Source organism: Necator americanus, chromosome III (genome assembly GCF_031761385.1).
Source record: "Necator americanus strain Aroian chromosome III, whole genome shotgun sequence".
Taxonomy (NCBI): domain Eukaryota; kingdom Metazoa; phylum Nematoda; class Chromadorea; order Rhabditida; family Ancylostomatidae; genus Necator; species Necator americanus.
The window spans coordinates 3,464,343-3,478,783 of NC_087373.1; the positions used below are offsets into that span (position 1 = coordinate 3,464,343).

General features: G+C 38.6%; 1 protein-coding gene across 1 annotated transcript; it reads right to left on the reverse strand.

Moving 5' to 3' along the window:
- Positions 1-6,113: 6,113 nt before the first annotated feature.
- RB195_008490 (uncharacterized protein) lies at positions 6,114-14,307 on the reverse strand (the record flags this gene model as incomplete). The annotated part of the gene is made up of 18 exons (XM_064195021.1): positions 6,114-6,234; positions 7,005-7,174; positions 7,236-7,325; positions 7,381-7,481; positions 7,583-7,705; positions 7,764-7,835; positions 7,891-8,093; positions 8,164-8,239; positions 8,354-8,548; positions 8,622-8,778; positions 8,840-8,953; positions 9,023-9,157; positions 9,280-9,395; positions 10,447-10,525; positions 10,647-10,825; positions 10,885-11,011; positions 11,576-11,678; positions 14,270-14,307. The coding sequence occupies 18 exons, from the start codon at positions 14,305-14,307 to the stop codon at positions 6,114-6,116; spliced, it is 2,199 nt and encodes a 732-aa protein (XP_064046166.1).
- Positions 14,308-14,441: the final 134 nt, after the last annotated feature.

The following is a 14,441-nucleotide window of genomic DNA, read 5'->3' on the forward strand; positions in this document are numbered from 1 at the left end:
TGGAAGTAGTACCTTCTTTCTTTTTTCTTTTCTTTTTTCTTACTCTTTTTTCCTTTTTTTCGCTCTATAAACGTTTTTAATGTCGAACTCATAGAAGATGAGTTCATAGCGCTTCATAGACATTCCCTTTGGGTCAAATTTCTTCATCGGAAGACTCATTCAACTTATAATTACATTTTCTGGATATTTCCCCACCATTCCGAAAGTTATTGCTTATCTATTGGGAACCGATGGCTCCCCATCTAAAGCCTCGGTCCGAACGATACCGCTGAGAACACGATCGAGACGCTCAACGACAGTCCCGTCTCGACCGTGTTCTTTGTTTAAATTAATTCGCTTCATAAAAAAAAACTTGAAGCAGATTCTATTGGAACTGCAACGATGTCGATGAGAAAAAAAAAGCAATAAGGAGAACCGCATTCGAATAGATTAGTCGAAAAAGTCCAAACCTGCAAAATGCAAAGTCACTGATTTGTTGCAGAAAAGCAAAAATGCTCGGGTTTTTGGAAAAATCTAACAATTATTAATGCAGTTAAATTTTAATTAATTAATGTGTGTTAATGACGGATGTGGCGCAGTCGGTTAGAGGTCCGTTGTAGCCACACAGTCGAAGGTTCGAAACCGGCCTAGTGCAAACCAAGCCTTTCATCGCTCCGGTGTCGATAAATTGGTGCCAGACTTGACTCCAGTTAAATTTTAATTAATTAATGTGTATTAATTATGTGTGTGTTAATTAGTGTGCTAATTTGTTGCAATTTTTAAATTTATTAACATGGAACGATATTACCTCAGGACTGATCTAACAAAACGAAACTGACGATGAAAAGATGAATTGGGAACCGTGGAAAGATGCAACTGGAGGTGAAGATTACGAATATGAACGTCCTCATGCTCAATTCCTCCTAATCAACATGAAAATGGCGTGGGAAGTAGGCTTTTCGTGCGAAGTTCCCAACGATGTACCCCTGTACACGACACGCGTTTGCGGGCTAGTTGGAGATAATAGGTGGAGTTCTTGCGGCAGCCTATTCAAGTAAAATCAAGTGGACAGGCTGCTGAGTGGACCGGCGCGTGTACAAGTTTGGTGCCATAAGGTGCCTCGTAGGAAAATTCGTACAGAGAAGAGGTTTTCCATGGCGCTTTCTAGGATGATTAGAGGGAATTGGACGTGCTCGTAATCTATACCCTTAACCCTATCATTTTCTGGAAAGATTCCATCGTCTATTTCATAGTATGCTCCCTTTAAATTAATTAATTTATTTTTTAATTTCATAGTGTGCTCCCTACACTCGAAGCGGGCGGTGGAGATAGCGGTTGGAATCGTGGTGGGACCATCGCGAAGTGCAACGATGAGCCGTGGGTCCCCACTTGATCCCTAACCGCTACGCTTCACCGTACCGCTTCGTACGCACCCCCTTACGCAAAAGCACTGTGCTTCGAGTCGTTTTGACTCTACTATAAGATGCTCGAGTTCTAAGCGCCCTACTAGCAGGATCTGCTTGAAATTTTCTGGATTAGTTTCTACGAAGTGCAGCATTAATGTCAGGAATATCTATTTCAATTTAGAGTGCTGTTGAATCCCAGCACGGGCGAATTCTTGCGTTCTAATTAACTTGAAGAAATTTTCCAGCCGTGATGTTTCCAGTTTTCTTGTCGGGAATTCATTTTTGTCAACAAGGCGTTGTGGATTCCCAATATTTCAGTGTTTTTTTCACAAACATTTTCCAGAACACGAAAAAAAAAAGAACAGCGAACAAATGACCATCTATGCGCTCCATGACACGGAATCCTATGCGTTGACGTCGAACTCAGCGAACAATTTGCATTGGCAAAGGGAAAAAAATGACTGGAAAAACTTTTCGACACTTTTTCGACATTGGACGATGGATCGAAATTCCGTGGAGATCAAAAAGAGAAGATCAAAAGGAAAAGATTCAAAAGATCTCCACGGACCGGTTACAACTGGTTCCGAACACGAGACTTTTGCTTACGGGTCCCTCGACGAATATCCACCAGTTCACTTTTTTTCGATTGAAAAAAACAGCAGATTGAGAGAATCCTTATTTTTTGGATTATTAATCGTCTTGTTACGGTCATTGTAAGTATAATATGTAATATTTTTGTTCTATAGCACACCTGTAGGTGTTTTCAACAAGTAAATAAATAAATAAATAAATAAATATTGATGTAAGCAATAAGTAAGTAAGAAGTAATATGTGTAACAAATAATATATATGTGATAATTATTGTTGACGACCCGACGTCAACAATTGGTAGGTCAAAAATTTCTGTCATCGCGCGAAAACGTGAGTCATCATCGATTGGTCACGACGGTTAAAAATCAGACATATTTCTTTTTTTCTTCTTCTTCCACTTTCGTTCCTATGCAGTTGATCGTGACTTTTTCTTTTTTTTTACCCTTCTAAAATATATTATTTTGATAGAGGCAAAAAAAATGTAAAGTTATCCTTAGAACTCCTTCGTTCAAAATCTCAAACGATTCTGATCTCAAATCGAACGCGTTGGCGCGTCTTAAACGGGAACCACAAACGGATTGATCAATACCAGACCCATTTCTCCACATTTGTCATTTTTCAATTTTCTTCTCTTTTTTTTTCTTGTAAATCGTCTCCAATTACTAGTAATGAAGAGTTAATCAGAAATTTATCATTCTCTTCCCATGAGTTCATGTGAAAATACGTTTTCACACTAGTGGATCGAATTTTACTTTGAATCTTAATCGAATTTTTTAAATTAAATTAAACTTAAATTTTTGAACTAACTAGTTAAACTTAATCGAATTTTTCAGCAATGATGAGCAGAAAAACTGCCCAAACTTCTTCTTGCTGCTAAGATTTCGTTTTCTCTCAGAATTGTCGCGTAAAACCCGTCCACAGAATGCATGAAATCGTAAATTTTCAGAAAAAAAGAACAATTCAAGGATAAATGAGTCATTTCTCAAAAAAAAAAGCAAAGATTGTGCGAACAGGTACATAGATATCTTTAAGATGTTGACTCATCTACCAAATCACAATTTTTCATTCGTGTAGTAATGAAATAATGACAGAAAAGAGAAATAAACGTGGATTGTAAAATAATCCGATTTTTTTGATAGCGATTTCTGGATGTACGGATCTCAAACTGGAAATATAAACGAAAAGAAACTGTAGAAGTGCAATGGAGTAGGCAGAAAATACTGGATAATTAAGAGGAAAAGGAAACTTATTTTAGAAAAAAATCTTTGCTTGTTTTTAAAAAAATTCGCGTACGACTGTATAACATACAAAAATCGTAGATGCGAATACATTGCAGTTAAGTTCCACTTTAAGAAACTCAAATGAATTCACAAAACACGTTTTTTTTTCAAAGTTCACCAAGACTTTTTTAAATTCAGATTCTGAGAAGTATTAGTGGATAACTTGGCCAAGGGGAATTTTTTAAAATGAAAATGAAAGTTATATTTCTTTTAAGAGTGGGAAAAATGAAGAAGAGAGTTTAATTTCTTTTAAGAATGGGGAATCTTAATGGAAATTACAAGGAGAAATCCACATTTCCTGCATGTTATTAGAATGTTTTCTGGAATTTCTATTGAGTTCCTTCTAGCTCTGTAATTCAAGCTCTATCCGTTGCTCATTGAGATATTGATCATTCGATTAACTTTAAATGAACTGAAAATGCTGGGAAAAACGTAGTTTCGGCGCCGATTTACAGATTTCAGATAAAAGAAGCGAAAAAACTGCGTTTGTTCGTTTGCCTTTTATGCAACTTTCAGGGTCATTTCAATGGTAATAACGAGAAAAAAAAGTCACGATGTACACCGTCATTATCTATGTCACTGACCTTGGATTTCTCGAATGGATTTATGTCAATTAGATTAGCTGGTTAGTTAGAAGAAGCGTTCCGATTCCATTCGATCATTGTTTGTTCGATCTGATCAACGATTTGAAAGAGGAAGTTAGTCGCCATAAAATAAGGTCACAACGGTATATATCGGTATAAATTCGTTCGCTAAGCTAACCTTGATTAGCTGAACGTGATGTGGGTTACGGTAAATGTGTAGAATTCGAATGCGAAAAACTTGAACATTTATTTATTCACTTATTTATTTATTTATTCACTTGAAAACACCCAATATGAGACGGACAAAAACGAGAAAGAACAGAACTCACGAGAATTTTGACTTTTCTTCGTATTCCCTAATACTTTATTCATCAAGGACGGCTTCATAGCTTTCCTATACATTTTGTTTGTTTGTTTTTCTTTTTTGCAAATTCGTATCATATTTCCTATTTATATTGATATTTTCCGAATAAAGCTGTGAAATTCCAACAAATTCACATAAGACTTCTTTAATTGTATCAAAATTTTAAAAAAAAATTCACATTCGAAGTATTGGCGCATAATTTGATCATTTCTCGAGTAGCTGAGATTTCTTTTCGTCAGATTATCGGTGAAATCCTACTTTTTCCCATCCTGCTGCTTTGAAGGAACGGGTGAAGTTTTTAATCGTTACTTCTAATGAGAATGCATCGGTACTGAACTTATTTTATTTTTGTTTCTACATTTTTCTACAGTATTATCACAATAATCCACTCAAATGACCCTATTCTGTCGATTTCGGCCTGTGGATTAGATTTCAGCTTTGTAATTTGCTTAGACGTAAATTTCTCAATTCTTCACTTTTTGTTCGCTACTTTTTCCCCAATTACTGTAATAAGCAAGTATTTTTCGAGTAGATTCTTTCCAGAAGAATGTATTCCTAAAATACTTGAGTTGCTTACCAGCGCAGTTGTTGTAAAATGCATCCTGAAACACCAATAATTCTGATAGGCTTTACTGAGGTTCGTTTACCGTGAACTGAGAACTCCCTGCTTCTGGTCCCACGTGGAAAATGGGCAAGACTGTGATTTTTAAATCTCCACTATGTAACAAGAACAGCTCATCTCACATATAAGACATTTCAATTTTATCCTGTCTGGCATATGAGACGTGACTTCATCGTGAGTTTCCAGTTTCGCGAACCTTTGAAGGCAGCCTAACACGAAATTGACGATGTTGGGCTCTTAGGACGAAAATCACGTACAGATTACCACTGTAGGTGTGATCACGCTTAATTCCCCATACTAGCTCTCACAGACGGCTTCGGTGATCGAATCTTCCAACGAGGCACCCGAGAACGTGTCCATCATCCGCGAGCGCAGACTTTCGTGCCGGGCCTGCTGTCTCCCAGTGGGCGGAAGACATCAACAACAGACTGCTTGTCGGCTCGCCACGTTACTAGGTACCTGGTAGGAAAATTTGGTCGACAAGGCCATTCTCCGCTTTTTAGGGCAACGGGAAGGAACTGAGCGTGACCCCGCTCATACTCGTGATCGACACCCGGAATCGTTAAACTATACATAGCAGAGAAATCAAAAATTCAATGGTTGACCTTATTTCAGAGACGAGCATAAGGAAAAGGTATTCAATCATAAGATTTCATTTCAAATGCGTCCAAGGAACATATCAGATGGAAAGAAGTAAGAGAAAATGCACCATGACGGATAAAAATAAGACAACAAAGCACAAAGCCTAGAACTTGAATAAACAAATTAAGACGTCGGGCCAGACTGCTACTACTATTGTTCTTACTACTGTAAATGCATTATCATAGATGTTCTAGCGTTTTCCCATCCTTATTTACTGAAATTATCAAATACTACCGCCACTCTTTTCCTCATTTTCTTTTATTGACTTCTCCAAATCGTCTTTAAGCATATTGTTTCATCACTATAATTTTGAATGCATTGACATCTTCATCCGAACTCCCACAAACAACAATAATTTCTTGTTCAAGTAAGCAACGAAGAAAGAAAACGTAACGGGTGTACACAAAAATGACAACAATGACGAATAAATAATAGCTAACAATTTGAACACTATGAGACATCGGGGGCTTGCGCAACATTCACAACAATAAAATCATACAAAATACAGAACTATCACCAAAAGGAAGTTCAACGAAGAAAAAAAAGCTAACTCAACCTCAAAAACGTATTCCTTTTCACGTCTCCACTGAGATACGTACAGTAACAGGAAATCAGCGAGAACCATCAGTGCAGTCGTAGATCTTCTTAATACCCTTTGCTGCTCTGTAGAGCTCGCAGCGAGTTATCCACATATTGTAATTTTCGCTTCGTATCACCTTCAGGGAAATTCGACAGATCGAAGTATTGTGGCGCAATGGTTAACAACCTAAAAAAAAAGGTTTTTTACTCTTTACTGTAGCGTAACTAAACCAACTGTATGGGCACTATGATGTCACAAACCTATAGAAACAAACTATGCAACCAGTTTACACTATACTGATCCTTTGTAGTTATTCTAATGGATAATGAACAAAATTATGAGCATAAACCGCAAAAAGTCCGCACCCATAGTTCTCATCATAAATTAAAACAAACTATTGATTACTAATTCTAGTAACAATTACATAATTCCCGACCACCAAGGTCCAAACTAAGGAAAGAGCAAAGTAATATTCGCCAAATAAAACGCTAGACAGCAAAGCACATAGCTTTTGCACTTAGCTTTTGTTACCAATACTCCACAGAAAATCACGGATTTTATACATATCAAATCTACCAGACCTCATGAACGTTGGTTAAAACGAATTTAAAGGCAGTGTACTGCTCCAGAAGCGTTGGTGGTGCTCCCTTTCAGAAATGGAACAATGCAAAGATCAGAAAGATTCCTTTGTGAGGGATATTGACGAGATACCCAAGGATACGAGATTCACAAAAATGCTTCATACTGCATAATTGATAAGATGCTAGCAAACGATATAAAACGAATGCCGGAATTTTTAATCTCCAGCAAATAAGCGGTATGCACTATGCGGGTCCCACGCTACTTCATAACATTTCATGTGTATAGCACTTAGATCAGAGTGAAAGTAAAAGTAAAAGTTTGAGGCAACTAAAAACCGTAAACGTAGTTGGTAACTTCAAAAAAAGGTGACTTACCATTCCGGTCGCACATCAGTGACTGTCCTTATGAAATTCTTCGTTGTCAACACGAACTCGTTGTACAGTGCCCATTCCGGCTTATGATCCAGTACCGTAGAGGGGTGAAGATTAACCAGTTGGTTATCCTTCACGGTAATATAATGTCCACTTCTTTGAAGATGAGCCACCTACAAAATAAAAGAGAATAAATTGAGTAAAAAGTAAAAGAGAAGCAGAGCCAACGTCTACCTGCATGAAAAATCCAGCAACTAGAGCTTTCCGGATGTTTATATAACAGTCTTTTGACTTGAAATCTGTAGAAACCCGTCTCAGATTGAACTAAAAATACTATTGTGAGCAATTGCTAGTAGCTTTTCAAGGAAATCGTTCACACCTTATCCATAATCTTTCCCAACTGTGTTCTCACAGTGTCTGCTGTTTTAAGCGTACGATAGTTGATAAAATTATCATAGCACCACTGCACATCTTCATTGTCTGAGAAGAAAAGTTTTGAGAAAACAATAGAAAAGAAAAAGAGCGGAATCACAGTAAAATTACAAGTTAGCAAAAAATAGAGAGCTTCGAAGACAACTTACTCTGTTTAAAAGCATGATAGACATTCAAGAGAGTTAGATGATCCCCGTCGACATGGGCAAAACGTGCTTTCGCCTCATCCGCCTCTTTCTTCATCTCATTCGGTCGAACAAAACATTGAGGAACTAAAAAAGGAAGGACAATGATTACCATTACAGAACGATAATTGAACAGTTCACTAACCAGACAACATAGCGGTAATTGACAAAATTTCATTCGAACAGTTCAGTTCCGTCGAAGTGATGAGCATTTTAGCTGAAGATTCGTCGAAAATCAATTTCAGTGTGCCTTTTTATGGAGAGAATCTTACCTAACTGCGGATCCAAGGGGAATTCTGCCATCAGTGAACCTAACTCCGTCAGCTCACCGTCATCGTTAATAGCTGCTAAATAGTTAAGCAGTTTCAAAGCTCTCATAAGGGTTTCTGGAGCCGGAGGATCCATAAAATCAAAATGGACGAGATCTTCTATGCCGAGTTTCTTCAGTTGCAGCACAACTGATCCTAAGTTTGATCTGAAGAGAAAATTCAAGTTAGATACGAAAAAAATTAGATTTCCACTGTTCCCTGAAGGAAACTACACACCGCAAAATTTCCGGGTATGTTTGCTCCTGCATTTCCTCTTGATAGGCTTTCTCGGTATATAGTCGGAAGCATTTTCCTTAAAAAAAAAACACTAATAAAGATGAGATTTCACTGACCCTACAGGGAAAGATTTCTGAAGTTTACGAAAGAACAATGAAAAAGGAATAAAATAAATGAAACAATGCCCCACCAGGCTTGGTACGACCGGCACGACCAGCACGTTGCATAGCGCTGGCCTTGGATATCGGACACACCAACAGGGACTCCACACGAATCCTCGGGTTATACACCTTCTGCTTAGAAAATCCGGGATCTATGACGAACACAACTCCATCGATGGTAAGCGATGTTTCGGCGATATTCGTCGAAACCACACATTTCCTCCCTAGAAACAAAGATCAATAAATAAAACAATATTGAGAAAAATCACTTTCATGCAGATGACAATAAAAAATGACCAATGGCTCCTGGTCTACTAGGCGGTGCTGCTTCGAAAATCCTCTGTTGTTGATTCGGTGGAAGAGTAGAATACAGTGGGATGCAATTAAGAGTGCCCACTTGTGGACCCAAATTGTCCACTTCACGTTTTATCCGTTTACAAGCCTCCTCGATTTCCTAAAGGTGATAAATACAGTTGTTTCTAGGAACAAATGTGACCCCCCAACCGAGAACTAACTTCCTGGTCAGTCAAAAACAACAAAATGTCTCCCTCTGTCTCTTCGCAAACATGAATTTGTATCACGGTCCTAATAGCCGCTTCCAAATAATCCTTTTCAGGTTCTGGTGTGAACTGAAATCAACCGACAATCAATTTCTAGGGGATGGTGATCGAAACAGGAGGAAAATACTGAAAACTTACGAAGATTTCTACGGGAAAAGTACGCCCTGGAACGGACATAAGCGGACAATTTTCGAAATAATTCTGGAATTTTCCAGCATCCAGTGTGGCGGACATGATCACTATCTTGATGTCGGAACGTTGTTTGACAATCTCCTGAAAGGAACAACTTGTTGCCTATATTGTCAACTTTGCTGCGTGTAGTTCTGTCAACAGACTAGGAAATTGATAAGAACACGTTCTTCCGCAAAATTTACAACTACTAATTCCTACTTTACCTTGATCAACCCCATCAATATATCCGTGGCTAATGTTCTTTCGTGCGCTTCGTCAAGGATTATGACACCATATCCATCCAGAAGCGGACAATTCATCGCTTCACGCAACAACATACCTTAAATAAATGCTATTAAGAACAATGACATCAGAACCTGTAACGAACATAACAACTAGTTCAATATCGATAGTTGAAAGACATCTTCAAAGCACCCAAAGAAATTTTCGCTGCCTCGTTCTTTCATGAATTAGAAGAGGCCTAGCATATTATGAAAAAAAAAGGTTCATAGCGCTTTACAAATAAAGAACACCTAGCATTAGATTCCGTATGTATGGAAAGAAAATAAAATAAAGGTTTTTTCAAGTGTCAGTACCAATAAGCGTTAGACCGTCTGAGCAGGATATGCTGTGTCCTCTATTAAAACCTATCTACACGACATTCGTTTATTATCACATATATTACGACGTGAAAATAATACTAAAGTGCTTATTCCCGTCAATTAGAGCAAACAATCAATATTTTTGGTTGTACTCAAAGTAAATATATCACATAATCCCAACATGAAGACCTACGCTACACATTAAACCATGCGTATTCACCAAAAGCTTATATTAAACGAGAAAGGACGAGAAAACATGTAATGTCTTAACCTCTAACATCATTTTCACCCAGGATTCGGCTGCATTAAACGCACGATAAATATTACAAATTGAAAAATTATGTGCGTTCATCATAAAAGGGAAACTTTACTTGTGGCATTAGTAACTTAAGGCACTAGGTCGTAGAATTACTCGATCACAAAAAATGAAAAGGTTCACTTTTTAAGACACCTTACGCTAAAAGTTGCAGTTGCAACATAATTGCGCTTCCTCCCAACGTTTCTATCTATTTTCTACTAACATTACCGGCATAATAGTGAATATACGCACAGATGGATTCCGTAATGTAGAAAACTCGACAACGAAAATTTCAATGGGTGCTTGGCTGGACGAGCCTTTAAGCACAATGGTGCAGGAAATAAAATAGCTTTGAAAACGGAAGGATTCATGCGTTTTTCATCTAAATGGTTTCTCCTCACCAGCTAAAAGATATTCCTCAGATCTAGAGCATTTGAACAATTTTTGTACTTATAATAGGTGAACTTACTCAAACAGTCTAAAAAACATACCATCCGTACAATATTTCAGTATAGTTTGCGCACTGACGCAGTCTTCGAAACGAATAGAATATCCGACTTCCTGTCCCAACTTGAAAAAAACTAATCGATAATGTGCGAACTTTTCTCGGACAAAATAACAAACCACCCAGCTTACTAGCACGTTCAGCGCTAATTTTAAATATGAAACCATAAAAACAGATTTAGCTCACCTGGACGTCCATTTCGTCGGCAACACGGGCTGCAACTGACATTGCTGCCACCCTTCTGGGTTGAGTACAAGCTACTAATCTTCTTTGGCCAGGTATAGCTCTTTGTCTTACGTATTCTACACACCACTGGGGAATCTGTGTGGTTTTTCCGGAACCCGTCTCTCCCACCAGTGTCATACCTAGAGACATGTACTGTAAGGATGCAAGAAAAACAGTGAAGCAAACAAAAGAAACACACATTGGTTGTTGTGCAGAATTTCCATGAACTTTTCCTTGTATTCCCAAACGGGAAGCTGATGCCGCTTCTCCCAAATCTGCCAGTACTTTTTACTATAGGGCATTTTCGTGTACGGATTAGTTTTGATCTGAATTAAGCAGATAAGCGACGATTTCACTCAAACCGTAAGCCACACCAAGGTACATCCAGAAATGCATTATGTATGTAAAAGACGAAAATGTATGTAAAAAATGAAATGAAAAAGATTGAAAAACGAAGAGAACCAAATATACAGCCCACTGACTGTGGACCTCGCTACGACCATTTCTATTGGCAAGTCATTCACACTCCGCCCAGAATCGTAATCAATCTTCTTTTTCAATTACTGGCATACTCATCAGTTCTATTGCATTGAGATCGTTTTCCATGTATTTTTCGAAAAGGAACAACCCTTTCCTTCCCGAACAATACATACAGGGATAATTGAGATCTCCGAATGTTGCTTTTACGGCATAAACCTGTCTTCCTGCAGCAAACTCATAGGATTCTCTCCGCACGCCATCAAGCTGCGCAGAGCGATCCGCATAACGCTACCCTTCGCTTTTATCCACTTCTCAGGATTCCGACAAGATTCAAAAACACGCTGCTATCTTTTCTATACACAAATGGACATTCCGGATTAACCTTTATAGTCTAGTTAAAAAAGAAATACCTTAGCTTCGGCTGCAGCTGCGTTATTATTGTAGTTGATAGTAGGTGGTGAATTAGAACGATCGCGCTCCATCTTCAGGGGTGAGCGAGACCGTGAACGTGATCTTAAAACAATATTATGAAAAAATGAAAGAGATACCGACGAGGATGCAATAAATTTCTCGATTACTCCACTAACGAGTAAAGCATCGGCCATTTGCCGCAAGAATACAGTCCTTTTATTACAACTTGTACGAAACCAGTCTTGCATGAATTGGTCGAAAAAAATACATATAGACCAAACCTCGATTCTAAGGAACTACTAAGGAGAAGGTTAATCTGATTTTTCATACTTTTCGTAGAAAAAATCTGAATTATCAAAAATTGCTTCTTGTGGCTAAGCATTATCATATGGAAAAGCAGCAAGAATACGGACTACGAAACAATAACACATCGTAGAACTTAAATCTGAGAGCAGTTCTCGTATAAAAAGGAATTCGTACATTTTTCGAAATTGTTACAAATCGAGCCACGAGTCACACAAAAAACATTTTCGAAACTGTTTGGAAATGGGTCCTGGCACGTCGTGAGAAATCAATTTCGAATATTTTCGAAAATAAGAGTATATAAGAGGAGTGCAGAGCAAACTCCGCATTCGAAAGCTCTTCGAAAAGTTTAGTTTTTGTTGAGATTGCGAATTTGCTATTTTTGCGCGATTTCACGTTGATTTCGGCCTGGCTGCTGAGTTCGAGGAATATCTTGGCGAACGGGGACTGCCGTGGAAGAATCGCCCCCGTCCTAACGGTGGAAATCCTAGAAAGGTATTCAAGCAAAGTCCCAGTGGGCATGATGAAACAAGGAAACTTGAAAGCAGCATTTGTGCATGCCAGAAACCTGGAATCAACGGAAAATCCGCATTGTGGGCACGCTGTTTCATTTAAAGAATATGGTATGCGGAGTACCTAGTGGCCTCATCTAAATCTACTTAAACGGCTGCGCGGGCGGTCGCGTCGCGGCGCGCTGGCCCACTGCCACTTCTGCCAAATCGGGGGCCCTTCACAAGCGTGAGGGCCTTTAGTGTTAAGAGGCACTCGTAACTATTCGACCTAATGTAAATAGGTGAAAATTATGACTTCCACCTTCGATGCACCTGTTTCATTGCCTATTCTAGGTTTAAATGTCTGCTAACTAAGGTAAGTTATTTCTAGATATATATGTTCTATGTTGTGACTTCTCTCTCATTTAAGTAGTCTTTATTTCTTGACATGTGGTAGCATGGAGTTGTTTTTGGCAGGAACGTTAATGATTCGTGGCTTTTACAACTCACGGCTGGCACAATCCTCTCTGTTAACGCGTTCTTTATGTAGTTGAAAATTGAGTTTCGTTTAGGAATTGTTGCCAGATGATTGCCACACGTTTCCACTGATGATATCTCTCCTCTTTAGAGATTGTATTCCTCCTTACTCTCCTTCTTCGTTGCTGAAATCATTCTATTTCTCCTTTAAACTGCGCTGAACTAATTTTCAAATAATCGCTTTTAATTATTGAATTGCCGAAGATAGGACTTTGAATTGCACGACTCCGAAATAGACTTTCAGTAGCGATAACCATGCATTTAACAAGTTGACACTCCTATAATACCTAAAATAAAGTATAAGGCAAAGCAGATGGAGTGAAAAGAAATATGGACGTAGATGGAGGTTGACGAAGCGTTGTAATACACAAAAATCACTATGAGTTTCGCGAAATCATTACTTCGAACGGTTCCAAATCACTATCCCAGCAAAGCAGTATTCTCTCCGAAAACCGTACCTTCGACTAGTCAATAATTGAAAGCGACTACCTGAAAAGCAACACTGGGCAATTCAGAGGAGAAATGGAATGATTTCCACAACGAAAAAGGAGAGTAAGGTGGAATGCAATCCCTAAAGGGGAGAGATAAGCATAATTGGAAATGTGTGGGACATATGGCTACAACTCGTAAAAGAAACCCAATTTTCAACTACATAAAGAATGTGTTAACAGATAGGGTTGTGCAAGCCGTGAGTTGTAGAAGCCATGAATCATTAACGTTCTTGCCAAAAACAACTTCACGCTAGCACATGTCAAGAAATGAAGACTACTTATATGAGAGAGAAGTCACAACATAGAACATATATATCTAAAAATAACTCACCTTAGTTGACAGACATTTAAACCTAGAATAGGCAATGAAACAGGTGCATCGAAGGTGAAGTTATCACTTTCACCTATTTACCTCAGGTCGAATAGCTACGAGTGCCTTTTAACACTAAAGGCCCTCACGCTTGTGAAGGGCCCCCGATTCGGCGGAAGTGGCAGCGGGCCAGCACCGCGACGCGACCGCCCGCGCAGCCGTTTAAGTAGATTTAGATGGCACCTCCGAGAGCTTCTCTGAAAGTAGCGATGAATTCTTCTCCAACACGCATTGTGGTTATGCAAATTCTTGACCAAGCTGTGTATCTTTATTGGGTTTTATAGGGTTCATTATACACTAAGGTTAGAGACAAACAAGGGTCACACGGATTCTTTTGAAACATTCAGTGTATCTAAACTCGATTCAAACGTGTACTGTGATTTTTTCATGCACTAATCAATTATAGCACCCATTAAAGTAAAATAGTGTTCTCGGAGATGTGAATGGTACCCCCCGTCACGAAAGCGATCAAAGCAACCTCTGACCCTTTGACCACTGTACCTTTCTGCGCCGTCGTCAACCTCAACCCTTATCCGCATCCATCCTTTAACATCTTTGCAATGGCGATGATGAAGTGACCGTAGGGAACCTGTTAAGGGTATTATCTGATAGTTTTACTTGTAAACTTCTTATTTTGCAACGTGGAAGTTTATTGATGAGGAAAGCGGTAACG